The 17,180-nt window shown below is 55.1% G+C and overlaps 3 protein-coding genes across 3 annotated transcripts; all 3 read left to right on the top strand.

Moving 5' to 3' along the window:
• Positions 1-113: 113 nt before the first annotated feature.
• On the top strand, positions 114-9,890 carry QBC33DRAFT_533033 (uncharacterized protein). The gene is made up of 7 exons (XM_060427437.1): positions 114-527; positions 580-627; positions 683-734; positions 789-2,186; positions 2,252-2,592; positions 2,647-9,558; positions 9,636-9,890. Exons 1-7 carry the CDS (start codon positions 473-475, stop codon positions 9,653-9,655), a joined length of 8,826 nt encoding a protein of 2,941 aa, XP_060285554.1. The 5' UTR covers positions 114-472; the 3' UTR covers positions 9,656-9,890.
• Positions 9,891-10,420: 530 nt separating this feature from the next.
• QBC33DRAFT_447716 (Cullin-domain-containing protein) lies at positions 10,421-13,245 on the top strand (the record flags this gene model as incomplete). Its single annotated transcript, XM_060424439.1, has 2 exons — positions 10,421-13,098; positions 13,188-13,245. 2 exons carry the CDS (start codon positions 10,421-10,423, stop codon positions 13,243-13,245), a joined length of 2,736 nt encoding a protein of 911 aa, XP_060285553.1.
• A 1,362-nt stretch (positions 13,246-14,607) lies between these two features.
• On the top strand, positions 14,608-16,146 carry QBC33DRAFT_351876 (WD40-repeat-containing domain protein). Its single transcript, XM_060423846.1, has 3 exons — positions 14,608-15,019; positions 15,162-15,625; positions 15,697-16,146. Exons 1-3 carry the CDS (start codon positions 14,765-14,767, stop codon positions 16,052-16,054), a joined length of 1,077 nt encoding a protein of 358 aa, XP_060285552.1. The 5' UTR covers positions 14,608-14,764; the 3' UTR covers positions 16,055-16,146.
• Positions 16,147-17,180: the final 1,034 nt, after the last annotated feature.

Here is a 17,180-nt window from a genome sequence, read left to right as displayed (position 1 = left end):
CATGTACTTAGGTATCTATGACATGGACAGGGTCTCCCCTGCTCAGATAGGCGGTGAGAATATTCTGCCGCCATCACAGGCATCCTGGCCAGGAACCTGGAAGCAGGCAGGATGTTTTGCTGAGAACAGTGGTGAGTCTAGGATTTTTACGCAATATCCGTCTCAGCTGCTTTATTTAGTTGAGGCTCTGGCAACATACCTACTTACCGGACCACTAGATATGTGTGGTTTCTTAAAAGAGGCCACAGCCCCCGGTTCTGCCTGTTCCATGTTTATGTTTACGGAGCACATCCATATCATCGTTCAGCCTTGTCGTTAATACTTTGATATCCAAGTTACTCAGCGCACAACTTCCACCAGCATTACACTTCAAGGCAAGCATATTGCATGCACAAATCCTCAAAGTTTGAGAACTACTGCAACCCCAAATCTGGTGAATTCCAGATGATCTGGTCCCTAAACACCGCATATCATGGCGCCAGGTATAAGGAGCGGTGGTGGAGAGTACAACCTGAACATCATTGGGGGTAAGTATCGCTTCCACAAGCAAGGCCCAGCTGGCTAACTCAGGACATATAGCGTCTCTGAGGAGTGGCACTGTCACCGAACGAAAAGATGCGCTTGATAGTAAGTCGGAGTGTTGACTATGCCGATGTTCTGTTGGCTGACTAGAACTCCCGAGACCTTTTGTTCTACTTTAACAAAGTTGAGAAGAGGTCACAAAATCCAAACCAGTAGGTTTCTGTTCTAGTTTGTGGGGAACAAGCCGCCATCTGACAACCTCCTAGGAAACCTCTTACCGACAAGGAGTACCACAGCCTCCTTGAGGCCCTGTTCTCATGTACATTGCTAGAGAAGCAGAGCTACTTCAGTGTCAGGAAAAACTCCAAAGCCACGTCTAGTGCTAGACTAGAGAAATGCGCCGAGGCATTGAAAGTAGTCGTTTCTCATGGAGCAGTCAAGCTAAAACGCAAAACGGCAAGGGCCATCGTCGACCACATCACCCAAGTTCTTCCCGGGCCTGACGAAGACTTTGTTGAACCGCTTGTTCAGAATTATACCAAAGCCTTTCTAGCCCTTCTCGACCACCCGGAAAATGTCGAGAACTTCGCGGTCATGGGCGGCGACCTGTGGTTGTCATGTGTCGACTTCTGCCTCCTAGCGGTGTCGCGTTTCTTGGAGAAGGGCGACCGGACATCGGGGACCATATCCCGTGCATCCCCGGCTCCAGGAAGCGGTCAGACAATGTCATTAGCATACTCTACAGGTCGATCCGGGTCAAGCTCAGTGCACCGAAACCCTCGTTATGTTGGGAGCCAGGGGGCGGAAAATTACCTGACAGCTCTCAATCTTCTGCTGTCTGCACCCCACGCGCCACTTCAGCAACGAGCCCAAGAAGTCTCAAACATCTCCCTCCAGGTCCTGCAAGCCCACCACGCGAAGTTGAACACCATACACCAGGTCGCCTTTGCCACGATCAATAGTGTCTTCTCGTACATCCAAGCGGATAATGTGCTCCTGGCAAAAGGCTTGACCAGAGAACTTGTCCCCCTGATTACCTACTGGTGGCCTCCGCGAGCCCTTCTGAGGGATGCAATGTCAAACGCTGTCCGGGACGAAATCCTCAAGACCTTATACGGCATCCACCTGTTCCTTGAAAGTCTGATGCAAGAATCATCGGAAGATACCCTCCTGCAAGAACTGGAAGACCTGCTGGATGCGCTGTGGTCCGAATACTCCAAACGTGAAGACCGAGCCCGCCTGCAGCTTGACGACCTGACCTTCACATCAATGAGCCTCCCCGCAGATCACCCGAGGACCAACATCTTCAGCATGCGGCCATATAACCAGACAGCTGAGCAGAACTGGGCGCTTCTGGAGAGCCTTTCCATCTTAGAGGCCCTGTACTCGCGCAACGTCAAGAGAAATCGGGCCCCGCACCCTACAGAGGATGAACAGCCGCGCAAAAAACGGCGAATGGCTCGCGAGCCCAGCAGGATGCTACAGAAGCTGACTTCGCCTGATCTCGGGGTCCGTCTCACAGCACTGCAATTGATACCCTTTCTCTTCCAGCAACAGCAGCAGCTCTCAGTCGACGAAGTAACAGAGTTCCTAGAAGCTCTCTTGGGCCTGATCAGTGATAAGCAGGGAGTAGTTGCCTCCTGGGCGATGCTTGCCTGTTCAAGGTGCGTCCGTCTTCGCGAGGTGACTTGTAGATGTAGATGCGTGCTAACTGTGGCGCACTATCTAGCTTTGCAACTATTGAGTCGGGGCGTGATGACGCCCTTTCGGGCCTGTGGAAACAGGCCTGGCAGATTGGCGTCAGGTCTGTGAGCCTCCCAGCGACAAGCCGTGCCGCGTGCGCCTTGTTGCACTCTGTACTGGAGTCGGACCTCATAGCGAAGCATGAAATGGTGGACGAGATCAACGTCTTGGTTACCAACTCGGACATCAGCGGGCCTGCTGTTCTTGTCGATGCGTCCCTTGTATTGATGCTCCATTTACTCTGTGTCAGAAACATGATCCTTCCGAATGCCAGTCAGGCAACCAGTAATTACATCATCCGTTGGGTTTTTGTAAAATGGAATCCCGGTAAGCTGCCACCCATTTTGTGGTTTGATGAAGCACTCCTGACAGCCCAAACAGCGGAGCTGATCTATGCGTCTCTCCATTCCCATCTCGCTCCCCCATTCGACTTTGTCAACCTCCTGCGAGCATGTTGCGGGATGCCGGTCATGAAAACGAGTGAACCAGCTCAGGTTTTCGGCGGAACGATGGGCCAGTTCTGGAAGAAGCACAAGGAGCACCATGCAATGCTGCGGTACCTTCTCCTTCTCGATGATACCACCCATGGCGGCGACCCCAGTATCTCTTACCAGTGTGCTCTCGGACACGACTTGGGGCAAGTGTCGGATCCCACAGGTTCGCACACGGCCAAAAGGTTGGTTCTCGAGCTGTTCTTCCCCAAAGTCGGGGAGCTTGTCCAGATGTCGGAATCATGGATAAAGCGTGGAGGAGAGATCGCCAACCCAGTCTCCACAGAACGTCTTCAGAGCGTCGTTCTCTCTTGTTTGATTGGCGTTCAGCTTCTTCCAGAGCTGATAGGGCTCAACACGACAATGTCGAGGGACATTGAACCGCTGGTCTTTGGCCTGGTCGATACTACGCTCCAGGCGGTCTTGGACGCCCAGCAAAACGAGGGCTACTTTGAGATATTCCTCGCTGCGGTATCCCCATACATACCTCAGTTTACCACGGCGGAGTTGAGGTCTCTGAAGGACCAGAACGGTCCCCTATTAGGCCTCTTCGCGAAGCTTTCGGAGACACTGCAAGAGAAAACACGGAGGGAGTCATCTGGCCAACATGTCGATGTCATGGATGTGGACGACGACTTCCTGGAATCCCAGGCGAGCCAGAAAAGCTCGACATCGAAACCCCTGGGTTTACCAAGGCGAGACGTGTATCTGAGCCACACGCCGGAAGCCTTCTATCTGCAAGCGGGACTCCGCTTACGTCTGCTTGCCATCATTCATACGGATGACGGCCAAGTCGGTCTGGTGCCCGAGAACTTCTTGGATGACCTTTTTGCTCTTCCTATGGAACAGATCCTCTGCTGCCGCCTGCTGATGCAACAGCTCTTCACCTCAGACCTGATCACAGCTCCGGATGGCGCCACGAGGATCGTCGAGACTGTTGGATCAGTGATCGGTCTGAAGGACTTCTCATACTGCGAGGTGGCGCTATGCACAGCCATAGAGGTCATGCAGGGCTTCATCAGCCTCTGGACGGATGACAGGCTGGACATCTCAGCAATGGTTGGCGATTTGTACAACTATTTTGTCAAGTATGCCTTGCCCCAAAGCGAACTCTCGCCCGCAGTCCAAAGAGCATTGTCTAGGCTTCTGTTTCACCTCCTCGAAGTAAGCCCGACTTACGCGTCAGGCCTTGATCTCCCCTCCTGCCGCTCCACGCTGCTCTCCATCTTGCACGACGGGCCTATGCAGGTCAAATACTTCATTGGGAAAAATTTGCCCAAGATATTTAGCTTATATGTTCTGAAGACCCACGATGACATCTTTGTCGATATCTTGCAAAGCCTCCCAGCAGATCCAGAGGCCACCGAGGGCATTGCCTTCCGGCTCTTCACCCTGGCAGAGCTTGCATGCAGTTGGTCTACATTACTTCGGCGATGCATATATCATATCTTTGAGACGCCTGGAAGGATAAATCAGTCAGCCAAATACGCCGCGAGCTGCGTCAGGACAATCTCTACATCCCTGGAGCTCGACACACCACAGGAGCTCTTCAAGCTCTTTGCGCCGCAACTGTTGTACACCTGGCTGGACAAGGATTCCATCGATGACATACCGTTTGAGGTCTTCGGCTTTCCGAGCCTCCACCATCTCCTTGTTCAGGCCCAGACGGAAGCTGCAGCGATCATGATCATGCGAGGCCAAGAACAGGAGGCGATCAGCCTTGCGCAGGCACTCGGACTGACACCCGCAGCCATGATAAAGCAGAGCTTCACCAAGATCATGGCCTACAGCATTGCCCATGATATTAGCGCGCCTAGCTCAGGTCAGTATGTAACTGGCGAGAGTCGCGTGAGAAAGATTCTTGGGAAAGAGCCATTCCTGGAGAGCGTATATCTCAATTTCGTGGATATCGTGGCCACTTTCTTTGACATTTTCGACCAGGAGGATCCCATCGAGAGACATTTCCGTAAGGACGAGAACCTTTCGTACGCGGCCGATATCATGGACGAAATCAAGAAATGTGGCCACTTGGGTGCTGGACTACCCCCTAATCAGCAGCCTATGTTCAAAGCAAAGTACTTGACAAGGCAACTGGCCCACCTCTGTGGTCGGACAGAGTATGAGATGCCCACTCTATGGACGCCGTCTCTCGTCGTGTCCGTGGCACGGAGACTCCTGAACACTGTCCATCCATCTCTGGGACCTCTTCATGCATGCTCAGTCCTTCGAAAGATCCGCGTTCTAATCTGCCTGGCCGGGTCTCAAGCCCTCGCTTCATATCCGTTGGAGATGCTTCTGCATTCTATCAGATCCTTTATCAAGGATCCCGAGTGCGCGGATGATGCTCTCGGGCTGAGCAGGTACCTCATCCACAACGGGGCCAACTACCTAAAACAGGCGCCCTCGTTCCTTGCGGGATATGCACTGTCCAGCTTGGCAGACCTCAGAGTGTTTATGGAGTCCAGCCAGGCTAGTACGACGCAGGAGAGCCAATTCAAGGCGACTATGAGCAAGGCGCAGCTGTTCCACTCCTGGTTCGCGCAGTTCCTTGCCAGCTACGACTCCCCAGCCTTTAAAGACGATGACCAGCGGGCCGGGTTCAAGGCCATCACTCAATCGGCGGCTCATATCCGCGCATCTGGAAATGCCGAGAAAGGGACCCCCGAGAGTAGCCTGCTGCTGGATATTCTGAGAGATGGTGAACGAGAAAGCCAGCTGCTCAACCGGCCTGCGAGAGAAGTGGCCCTAGACATGCTCTGTGGAGTCTTCACGATCCCACAGTCGAGCAGGTTGGACGTGGTCGAAACCGACAACGACGCCTTGGCCCATGGCGCCCTCGTCTGGAAAAGTTGCCGGTCCCAAAACCTCAGTGATGAATACCTGTCATGGGCGGGTCGAGTCGTAGGCAGATCATTTGCGGCCTCGGGCGAAATTCCTCTCGATATCCTCCGGGAGTCACACCTGGCCGAATACCGCAAACTCACCTCGGAGAGCAGCGGGTCCGAACACGGCATCCTGAACCTCATCCAAGCCCTCACAGTCAGTAGTGACTGTTCCACGGCTGGCTTGGCGGAGTCTGCGCTTCGCACCATCGTCTCCGACGCAGTCGCCGAGGGCGACAACGGCGTCCTTGTAGCATGCCAAAAGTCCCTCTCGGAAGCATTGCTTCTGACCTCCAATTGGGATCCCTATAGGACTCCGCCATCGGACTATGCCGAGGTCGACAGCCCCATCGAGACGGACCTCCTAGATGCTAAACTGCTGGATAACCCTGCCTGGCCACAACACGTGGCAATATACCTGGCACGGTCTGTCCAGGATATAGTCGTCCTGAGCGTCCTGCCCCCTATTCTCGCCAAGGTCAAGGGGTTTGCCGATCAAGCATTTCCCTTTATCCTTCACCTAGTCCTGTCGACGCAGCTAGACAAGCAGCAGGGGATCAAGCGCCAACTCTCCGAGGCCCTCAAAGTATGGCTACAGTCCACGTCGGCCTCGGCTAGAGAGAACATCAAACTGCTGCTGAATGCAATACTGTATCTGAGGACCCAGCCATTCCCAAATGAGTCTTCCATTGCCGACCGGTCTCACTGGCTCGATGTAAACTTCTCCACGGCAGCCGCAGCGGCTACAAGATGCGGCATGTACAAGGTAGCTCTATTGTTTGCCGAGCTGGCCTTCGCAGAAACCAGCCGCACCTCTTCTCGTCGGTCATCTGCAGTTCGAGAAGTGGAAGACTCGGCAGACATGCTCTTAGGCATCTTTGAGAACATCGATGATCCCGATGCCTATTACGGGCAAATCCAAGACGCATCGCTGGCAACAGTTCTTGCTCGTCTCGAGTACGAAAATGACGGCAACAAGAGCCTCGCATTCCGGGGGGCCCAGTATGACAGCCATCTGCGGCGCCGAGATTCTGCGGCAGGGCAGGATGGTCAGCAGCTGGTCAAGGCCTTGAGCAGTCTCGGCCTCTCGGGGCTGTCACACTCCCTTCTCCAGGCCCATCAGAGTCTGGACAGCTCTTCCACTTCTCTTGACAACACATTTGGTTTGGCCCGGAGACTCGAGATTTGGAATCTTCCGGCACCGTCTGGTCCAGACAACAACTATGCTGTCACCCTTTACAAGGCGTACCAGACCATGTACAAGTCCGACAACGTATCGGTCGTTCGCCAAGCCGTCCACGATGGGCTCAGGCAGACAATTGCCCACATGGCTAGCCAGAGCCTCAGTGTTTCCAACCTCAGAGGCCATCTGGGGACACTCGCAGCTCTCGCAGAACTCGACGATGTCATAAATGTTACGGACATGGCTGAGTTGGAAAGCATGCTCGGCACTTTCGAATCGCGATCTAAATGGATGATGAGTGGGAGATATGCCGATGTGAGCCAGGTATTGTCCTGCCGCGAGACCACCTTGAGCATGCTCGGACAGCAGCACCGACTCCGAGCGTCAAGCGTATCCCCGGCCCAGGCACGATTGGTCCAGATCCGCGGCATGCTACTCTCATCCGGCATCTATCGATTCCAGCGGGCTACTCAGGAGTCGTTGAACTTGTCGACATCTCTGACTGATCTCATCCAACCCAGCGAGGCCATGGGCTTGAGCGTCGACGCCACCGTCAGGATCGAGGCAGCAAACTCGCTCTGGGACCATGGCGAGATGATTTCGTCGATCCGGATGCTCCAGAGCATAGACAGGGATTCGTCCCTGAAGAAACAAACGGTGCCCGTCAGTCGCTCTAATCTCCTGTCCAAAATCGGACATCAGGTTTCGGTGGCCCGACTGGAAAGCCCAGATAACATCCAGAAGAAATACCTCGAACCAGCCCTCAAGGAGCTGAAGGGTAAGAGCGAAGGGAAAGAGGCTGGGCACGTCTACCACCAGTTCGCCATGTTCTGCGACGAACAGTTGCAGAGCACCGACGGGCTGGAGGACCTTTCACGGCTGCAGCATCTGAAGAAGGGCAAGAGTGACGAAGTTGAGCAGCTCAAGAGCCTCATCGCCGCAACCAGGGACTCGCAGCTCAGGAACAAGTACTCGAGCCATCTCGCCAAAGCAAAGCAATGGCTAGATCTCGACCAGCAGGAGCTCCGAAGAGTCGAGCAGACCAGGAGGGAGTTTGTGAAGCTCAGCCTGGAAAACTATCTCCTATCACTGATTGCCTCCGACGAGCATAACAACGACGCCTTGCGGTTCACTGCCATGTGGCTGGAGCGGTCCGGGGAGGATGCGACGAATGATGCCGCCGAAAAATATCTAGAGAAGGTCCCGACTCGGAAATTTGCGCCGTTGATGAACCAGCTCTCATCGCGACTCCAAAACCAGGAGAGCGTGTTCCAAAAGCTCCTCATGGGCCTGGTATATCACATCTGTGTGGACCACCCTTACCATGGCATGTATCAGATCTGGTCGGGCTGCAAGGCCCGGACAAACACCAAGGACGAAGTAGCCGTGTCTCGGCAGAAAGCGACGGAGAAGGTCGCAACGTCGCTCTCCAAGAACCGGGCCGTGGCCACGATATGGCACGCCATTGATCGGACGAGCAGGTACTACCACCAGCTCGCGATGGACAGAGACCAGAGTCGATACAAGGCAGGGCAGAAGATGGCAATCAAAGACTCACCAGCTGGGCAGGCTTTCCTCACTTCGCTTGCCAAGTATGCCATCCCGCCACCCACCCTACAAATCGAGCTGTCAGCGAACATGGACTACTCCCATGTGCCGCTGATCCAGAAATTCGAGCCGTACATGTCAATCGCGTCGGGCGTCAGCGCCCCGAAAATCATAACCGCCATCGGAAGCGACGGCGGGAGATATAAGCAGCTGGTCAAAGGGGGGAACGACGATCTTCGACAAGACGCCATCATGGAACAGGTGTTTGCTGCCGTTTCGGAGCTCCTCAAGCTCCACAGGACAACCAGGCAACGGAACCTGGGCATCAGGACTTACAAGGTGCTGCCCCTGACATCGTCATCCGGGCTGATCGAGTTCGTCTCGAACACGATCCCGCTGCACGAGTATCTGATGCCGGCGCACGAGAAATACTTCCCAAAGGATCTTAAGGGGTCACAGTGCAGGAAGGAGATTTCAAACGTGCAGACCAAATCGACCGAGACACGCGTCAACACGTATAGGAAGGTGACGGAGAAGTTCCATCCGGTGATGCGGTATTTCTTCATGGAATACTTCCCGGATCCGGACGAATGGTTCGTGAAGAGGACTGCCTACACGAGGAGCACCGCGGCAATTTCCATCCTGGGCCACGTGCTCGGCCTTGGGGATCGCCACGGCCACAACATCCTCCTCGACTCCGAGAACGGCGAGGTGGTCCACATTGACCTGGGCGTGGCTTTCGAGATGGGACGCATCCTACCCGTGCCGGAGCTCGTCCCCTTCCGGATGACGAGGGACATTGTGGATGGCATGGGGATCACCAAGACGGAGGGGGTCTTTAGGAGGTGCTGCGAGTTCACGCTGGACGCGCTGCGGGAGGAGATGTACTCGATCATGACCATCCTAGACGTCCTGCGCTATGACCCCCTCTACTCATGGTCCATCTCGCCGCTCCGGATGGCGAAGCTGCAGAACGCGCGAGGCACGGACGATAACGACGTCAGCGGCGGCGGCGACGACCAGAGTGAGGCCGCCGTCAACAAGAAGACAGTCAACGAGCCGTCCGAGGCCGACCGTGCCCTCGAGGTGGTCCGGAAGAAGCTGTCCAAGACGCTGAGCGTCACCGCGACCGTCAACGACCTGATCAACCAGGCGACGGACGAGAGGAATCTCGCGGTCCTGTATTCAGGTAAATACTTTCCTACCCTCATCGACGCGCAGTTTTTTTCTTCCTTGATGAGACGATTGCTGACTGACTTGTTCCAGGTTGGGCCGCGTATGCCTGAAGGCAGGTACTGAAGGCAAGTAGTGTATAAAGGGAAGAGGGGAGCCTTTGGGTCTGTTTCCGAAGCGCCATGTGTTGTCCCATATGGGCAGTCCCGACTCCCAAGTAGGGAGGCACAGATCCTGGCCTTGAAGGGACCGGGAGGCAAGAGCATCCGACGTAGGTAGATACCTATAGAGAATAGCAGGGGAATAATAGCCGACTTTATGTGTTCTTCAACCTTCTTCAACCAACAATACTTTGACTACTGATTTGACACTTTCTGATGTTGTTGCAACATGTAGAAGGCGGGGTTTATACAAATGGACTTTTCCAAGTAATATATCCCTTTGGAAGATACTGCATGAGCGTCTACCGAAACTGAAAGGTTAGTCGTAATTTACAATTGAAGTAAAGGAGGTTGGTGCTGCTTGGCCAGAAATGAATCGAGCTCCCCGCATCCCAAGCATCATACAGTGTGATATCCTTATCAGCTAGCGATAAGCCCTGCTGGAGGTGCCGGTGCCATAGTACGGATAGACCCTGAGGCACCTGACACTGTGAGCCAAGTTCCCCCGGTGAGTGGTGGTTTATCTCCGCCATGGTCGACTGCATGGTAATACCCTTCCCCCAAGGGCGGCCGAATTCCAATGATAGATCTCATTTCTAGATTTTCCAAGTATTCGACGACCTCATAGAAAGCATCACCTCTAAGCATCCGATACCGAACGACAATAGCCACGCCGAGGTCTGTGTAGCAGCTCTGTTGCAGGACCTCGTCTGGTCCATGCATTCCACAATCTCGAAACCACCCGCCGAAGGCCCCTCTTCTTCCCCGACCACGGCACCGCCCAAGAGGAGGCACCGCGTCGACTCTAACCCTCACGCCCAGTGGTCATCGTCCAGCGCCGCCCCCGACCCTAAGCGCGTCTGCTCCGACGACTCACGATCCCAGACCCCCACTCCCGGACCACAGAACCACCACCCCCAGCAGCCCGGCGGAGGCCCCATGCTGTCCGCAAAGAGCCAGGGCAAGCGGCCCGAGGTCATCGACCTCACCGGCAGCGGCGCCGACTCGTCCGTCCACACGACACATGCGGCCGCCACCGGCGGCCGGCCCGGGACCGCCTACGCAGCCCTCCACAGCAACCTCGGCGGCGGGCCAACCAGGCGGGCGGCGGCGTTCCAGCCGCACTCGGGCGCGCGCAAGCTCGTCATCAAGAACTTCCGCCCCGCGACGCCGGCCCGGAGCGCGGGCGTGGACGAGTACTACGCGCGGGCGTGGGCGGACCTCGGGGCGGCGCTGACGGAGGTGTTCGCGGGCCGGCAGCCGCGGCAGCCGCTGGAGAGGCTGTACCGCGGGGTGGAGGACCTGTGCCGGAAGGGGGAGGCCGAGAGGCTGACCGAGATGCTGCGGGCGAGGTTCGAGGAGCACCTCGGGAGGGAGCTGCTGGGCCGCATCCGGAGCGACGGGGCCGCCGCGGGGGGCGGCAACGTCGGCGTACTTGGGGCGGTGCTGGCGCACTGGAAGGGCTGGAGCGCGCAGCTGACGCTGGTGCGGAGCATCTTCGGGTACCTGGACAGGAGCTTCCTGGTCAACAACAAGGCGCTGGCGCAGATCAACGACATGGGCATCGTCCTATTCAGGAGGATGGCGTTCGTGTCGCGCAGGGACTCGGACGAGCCGGCACCGGGGCCGGCGGCCCTCGCGGGCATGTGCGAGCTGGTCGGGCTCGACCGCGGCGGAGATGAGCGGTTCGACCCGGCGCTGCTGAAGGAGTCGGTGTCGATGCTGCACGTCTTCAACGTCTACGGGAAGTCGTTCGAGCCGCGCTTCCTGAGGGAGTCAATTGCTTACTTCGAGGGATTTGCCGAGGAGAGGAGCTTGTCCTGCAGCCTGAAGGAGTACATCGCCGCCTGCGAGAGGGTGCTCAAGAGGGAGGACCACAGGTGCGTCGCGTACAACTTCGACAGCACGACCAAGCGGCAGCTCCTGGACGCCGCCCACGAGATCCTGATTGAGAAGTACTCGTCCAAGCTGCTGGACGCCGGGAGTGTTGCCAAACTGCTAGACGAGAACGAGGCCGAGTCGATGAAGGCCCTCTACGAACTACTGCGGCTATCGGGCATACAGAAAAGATTAAAACAGCCTTGGGAAGAGTATATCCGACAGGCAGGGGCGGCCATCGTGCAGGACACTACACGAGGGGACGAAATGGTGGTTAGGTTATTGGAGCTCCGAAGGACACTCGATATAATGATCCGAGATGCCTTTGCTAAAGACGAAGACTTCACATACGGTCTCCGGGAGGCTTTCGGCGGCTTCATAAACGACAAGAAGATAGCGTCCGCATGGAACACGGGCACCTCGAAGGTGGGCGAGATGATCGCAAAATACATCGACATGCTGCTCCGCGGGGGGCTGAGGACGCTGCCCAAGACCCTGCTGTCCGACAGCAAGGACCGGGCAGCGGCTGAGCAGAGCGGGGTGGCGAGCACGGCCGACGAGGATGCCGAACTCGACCGGCAGCTGGACCACGGACTCGAACTCTTCCGCTTCATAGAGGGCAAGGACGTCTTCGAGGCGTTCTACAAGAAGGACTTGGCACGGCGGCTGCTCATGGGCCGGAGCGCCAGCCAGGACGCGGAGAGGAACATGCTTACGAAGCTTAAGAGCGAGTGCGGCTCGAGTTTCACGCACAACCTCGAGCAGATGTTCAAGGATCAGGAGCTGGCCAAGGACGAGATGGCTTCCTACAAGATGTGGAAAGAGGGTACCGGACCCGGTAAGACCGACCTCGACCTCAACGTCAGCATACTCTCTGCTGCGGCCTGGCCGTCATATCCCGATGTGCGAGTCCTCCTGCCGCCCGAGGTGCTGGAGCACATTGAGCGTTTCGACCGGTACTACAAGACCAAACACACGGGCCGCCGCCTCACGTGGAAACACAACCTGGCGCACTGCGTGGTCAAGGCGACCTTCGACCGCGGGCCCAAGGAGCTGCTTGTCAGCGCGTTTCAGGCCGTCGTTCTCACGCTCTTCAACGAGGTCGAAGACGGCGGTTTCCTGTCCTACGAGCAGATCTCGCACTCGACGGGCCTCACGGGCGGCGAGCTGGAGCGGACGCTGCAGTCGCTCGCGTGCGGCAAGACGCGGGTGCTCCGGAAGCACCCCAAGGGCCGGGACGTCAAGGCCACGGACACGTTCACGGTCAACACGTCGCTCCCCGACCCCAAGTACCGCATCAAGATCAACCAGATCCAGCTCAAGGAGACCAAGGAGGAGAACAAGGCGACGCACCAGCGCGTGGTGGCCGACAGGCAGTTCGAGACCCAGGCGGCCATTGTGCGCATCATGAAGAGCAGGAAGACCATGACGCACAGCCAGCTGGTGGCCGAGGTTATCAACCAGACCAAGAGCAGGGGCGCCGTCGATGCGGGGGAGATTAAGAAGAACATCGAGAAGTGAGTTTCTCTCCAGCCCCCTCCCCTTGTCTTTACTGCGGGCGTGTGATAGGGATGTGTTTACTAACGGTGTTGTTACCTTGCCATAGGCTTATCGAGAAGGATTACCTCGATCGGGAGGACGGCTCCTACACGTACTTGGCGTGAGATGTGCCATTTGTCGATCCGCATTAGACTTGGAGATGTTGGTATTTTCGTACACGAGGAACTGATGGGCGCATGATTTGATGCTCCCTGGCGTCTCCTACCCGTGTTATGGGATATGGATGCTGGTAGCGTCGACGACTGGCCTGGCGGAAGTTTAAAGACATTCGTAGACAGTCTCGATGCGCAGTGAGACGGCCTCTCTGTACGATGTCTCAGGGCGAGAGTATGAGGGCGGCATTGGGTGGCGTCTTCAATTCAACGTACATACATTCCTTCATGAAATAGCACCAAACTCTTGAGATACCACCTTGAACTGGGAAGATTCTGGGCTTGAGAAAGTATTGTCCCCTTTTTCATGGGGTTTTGAGACAACGTTCTCCCGAACAACAGGCATGCCTGGTTTGATACTTCTCTCAACGCTCCCATTATTAGCTACCTATCTTAGATCCTGATTAAGATGGCCGTTTAGAGTTGGAGATAGTAAGTTCGAGCTTCGAGCTTCCAAGGGACCTCCTGCCTGTGTACTTCGATAATTGCTGTAATTTGGTGAAGCAGACCAAGTACCTGGACAGTACCAGGATCCGTAGCTGTTGAATGGGGGGATTTTGCTTTTTGCAAGTGAGCACGGGCCAACCCTCAAATCAGCACCTATGCACGGACCAACCAAGCCCTCTATATATATCTTGCTACCCTCCCCCAATCTTTAGTTCTCTTTCTCTTCTTTTTTCTTCTTCATACTTACCTTCGCTGGCTTGCGGAAGCTCATGAATCTCCGCAAGCAGGATAGGAGGCCTGCATTGCACATCGTGGAGCCGACTAGTCTGGATTGCCCTTCGGGGCCGTCCTGGCGGTAATTTTTGATGCCAAACCAAACCCTTTTTCACTTGGATCTTCGCTTGATGCGGGGACTTTGGGAAGAAGATACACTAAAGTCGAGAGGTTCTACGTTGTAAACCCATAGCAAACTAAAACGGAATACGGATTACCGTAACTCTTATGCCACCCATGTATCTCCTTTGATTACTATATGTTCACTACAGGTACTGATTACATACATGCATGTCAAATGAGGCTTCTTGTAACCAGAGATGTGGTATTAAGATGGGGAATCCCATGAACATAGGAAGGTAAAATATTCGTGCGAGGCACTCGACGACACACATGAGAAGAAAGAATAATATTTTGAGTCTATGGAATGCATACATCGTCAATCCTGCAATTCACTGCCCAGAGGAAGACGGAAGGAGTTGAAATTTGTGGTGCTTTTGACGGTCATGAATGGCCTCCATTGTTGTTGTATTGTACTGTACCTACTCATCTTGGAGCCTGTTGTTCATGGCCAGCCCCACCTCTTTATTCTCGAACGCGGTTTTCGCTTAACGCGCTTCCCACCGCGGTTGCCTGGTGCTACTTGGTACTTAATCTGTGGCCTTTCTTCCGCCTCTTCCACAATCAATATCCCGCGCAGACGCTGCGTGCTTTTGTATAGCCGCATTCCCTCTTACCATTACCCATCATTATGTCTTCTCTCTACAAACCAAAGCCAACCGGCACAAGCAGCAGCACAACCGGCTCCATTGCAAATGATGTCGAGCTGCCTGTTGATGCCACCGATACCATCACCTCGATCCGCTGGTCGCCGGTGGCAAACCACCTGGCGGCTGCCTCCTGGGATGGCAAGGTGCGCATCTACGATGTCACAAATGATGGCAAGGCCCAAGGTGTGGCAATGATCAATGCTGAGGGCCCTGCTTTCTCTTGCGACTGGAGCAAGGTAAGTCCCATCCCCATCTAACCCCCCACCTGCAGTTCTCTTGGGGGGGGAAGAAAAAAATACGAATGGTTCCATAGGTGAGTAGCCCAGTGCTTCCATACGACCGAGATCTGAGACTGATGCCATCTGTCACCTTTTCAAGGACGGAACTATGATTACGGCGGGAGGTGCCGACAAGAAAGTCCATCTGCTCCAAGCTGCTTCTGGCCAAGCAATCTCGTTCACCGCACACAAAGCCCCAATTCGCGCCGTACGTTTTGCCGACATCCCCTCTGCCGCAGCGCCCATCATCGCCTCGGGCTCTTGGGACTCGACCGTATCCTACTGGGATATACGCCAGACTGCATCGCCCCTCGCCACTCTCCAGTGTAGCGACCGCGTGTATTCCATGGATACGAACGGCCGGCTTCTCGTCATTGCTACCGCCGACCTCAACATGCACCTTGTCGACCTGCACACCAACCCAGCCAGTATTATGCGTACCCAGCCATCACAACTGAAGCACCAAACCAAAGCAGTCGCCGCCGCATCGGACGGCAGGCATTGGTCTGCCGGTAGTATCGAGGGCCGATGTGCAGCTACTGCCGTTGATGAGACCGAGGCCAAGTATGTCGCTTCCCTTTATGATTATTTTTATAGCTTGTTGGTTCAAGATCAGTCACTGACAAGGCTTCAAGGTCTTACAACTTCACTTGGCGGTGCCACCGAGGCGAGCCGGATGCGAAGAAAATGGTCAAGGTCTGGGCGGTCAACGATATCAGCTTCCACCCTTTCCACAAGGGCATTCTCGCCTCTGTCGGTGCCGATGGGACCTATAGTTTCTGGGATCTGGTTGGCCATAGTCGGCTGAAGCTGTTCCCCAACGTCGGAGGCTCCATCACATCAGCAGCCTTCAACCGGGACGGCAAACTCTTCGCCTATGCCGTCGGTTACGACTGGTCATTGGGCTATGCCCACAGCACGCCGCAGTACCCCAGGAAGCTGATGCTTCACCCTGTCAAGGAGGATGAGGTCAGCAAGGCCGCGAGGATATAAACGGGATGGATATGAAGGACATGATCAAGGGATAGAGGGGCGTATTCAGGGATGCCTTGATTCAAGAGCATAAAATGCTCGATTGGCACAAGGATTTCGTTTCAAAATTGGGAAGGTCAACCGGTGTGGTAACTTTGTCTGTGTGTTCTGGAGGATCCGGTTTTTACCTTTGGTACATGGTTACATGGTCATGGAATATCTGGTAGGATACCCCAAGGAACAGGGGCCGGCAGAATGTATTAAGGAGGCAGGAATCACTGGACATGTTAGCACAGGAAGGATGATGCTACCGGACATTCGGCCCATCCGAGAGGTGAATGGAACGGGAAATGGGTATCAGGCAGATTGCAAACTCCCGATTACTACGGACAGTCATGACAATACAATACAATTGATTCATCAACATACAGCCTTGCAGAGCATCTTGTCAAGTGGCATCTGGTCTGCCAATCCGTACACTGTGCTCTGATCCTACTAGCAGCTACTTGGACATTTCACCATGGCCGTCGGGAACAGAGACCGCTCTGCGTAGATAGAATGCCACAGCTCTCTCTATTCGATAGATCTAAGTAATATCTATCTATCCAGTTAAATACCGAGGCCAGGAAAATGCGCCTTGTAGTAGAAATAAATAATACAGCAAAATCAAAACCACCCCTTTTCCCCCTTTCCCCTTCCCCCCCACCGGTCCCAACCCTTCTTTTTATGTGCCAAGTTTACCGAGAGGCACCTCCTCGATGCCCCCATAGCCGGTTTGTTCCCCAACATAAAAGGTCCCCACGGGTTCCCCGAATATGACCTCGCGGGCCAACAACACATGATGAGGACAGGCATTATCAACACTCCCCAGCAAGCCGGCGCGGAGCCACGAATAAGCAACTAACCATCATGACTCCCCACCTGACCCGAACTAACCTCCTTTCCCATCCCATAATTTCCCATCCATAATGACGTTGCAACCAAGAAGAAAAGCAAAATCCCCCACGCAGCCAAAAGAAAAGATAAAAACCCCGATCCCGAGATTTACCAAACTGCGCAGCTGGGGCTCTCCTTCCCCCCCTTTTTTTTCTCGTTCGTCCGTATCCCCTCCCGTCATGCTTTTCCTCCTGTCTCCCGCAAACCAAGA

The sequence above is a fragment of the Phialemonium atrogriseum genome (assembly GCF_030411735.1).
Source record: "Phialemonium atrogriseum strain 8032-3 unplaced genomic scaffold QBC33scaffold_7, whole genome shotgun sequence".
In the NCBI taxonomy this organism is placed as follows: domain Eukaryota; kingdom Fungi; phylum Ascomycota; class Sordariomycetes; order Cephalothecales; family Cephalothecaceae; genus Phialemonium; species Phialemonium atrogriseum.
The sequence above is the reverse complement of the archived record's forward strand: the minus strand, read 5'-3'. Positions and strand labels throughout refer to the sequence as shown.

Excerpts from the sequence above, each read along its gene's own strand:
- QBC33DRAFT_533033 (XM_060427437.1), top strand. The coding sequence starts at position 473 with ATGGCGCCAGGTATAAGGAGCGGTGGTGGAGAGTACAACCTGAACATC. Across the intron at positions 528-579 it reads CAACCTGAACATCATTGGGG|CGTCTCTGAGGAGTGGCACT; the intron begins GTAAGTATCGCT and ends CAGGACATATAG. Across the intron at positions 628-682 it reads ACGAAAAGATGCGCTTGATA|ACCTTTTGTTCTACTTTAAC; the intron begins GTAAGTCGGAGT and ends AGAACTCCCGAG.
- QBC33DRAFT_351876 (XM_060423846.1), top strand. The coding sequence starts at position 14,765 with ATGTCTTCTCTCTACAAACCAAAGCCAACCGGCACAAGCAGCAGCACA. Across the intron at positions 15,020-15,161 it reads TCTCTTGCGACTGGAGCAAG|GACGGAACTATGATTACGGC; the intron begins GTAAGTCCCATC and ends CACCTTTTCAAG. Across the intron at positions 15,626-15,696 it reads GTTGATGAGACCGAGGCCAA|GTCTTACAACTTCACTTGGC; the intron begins GTATGTCGCTTC and ends CAAGGCTTCAAG.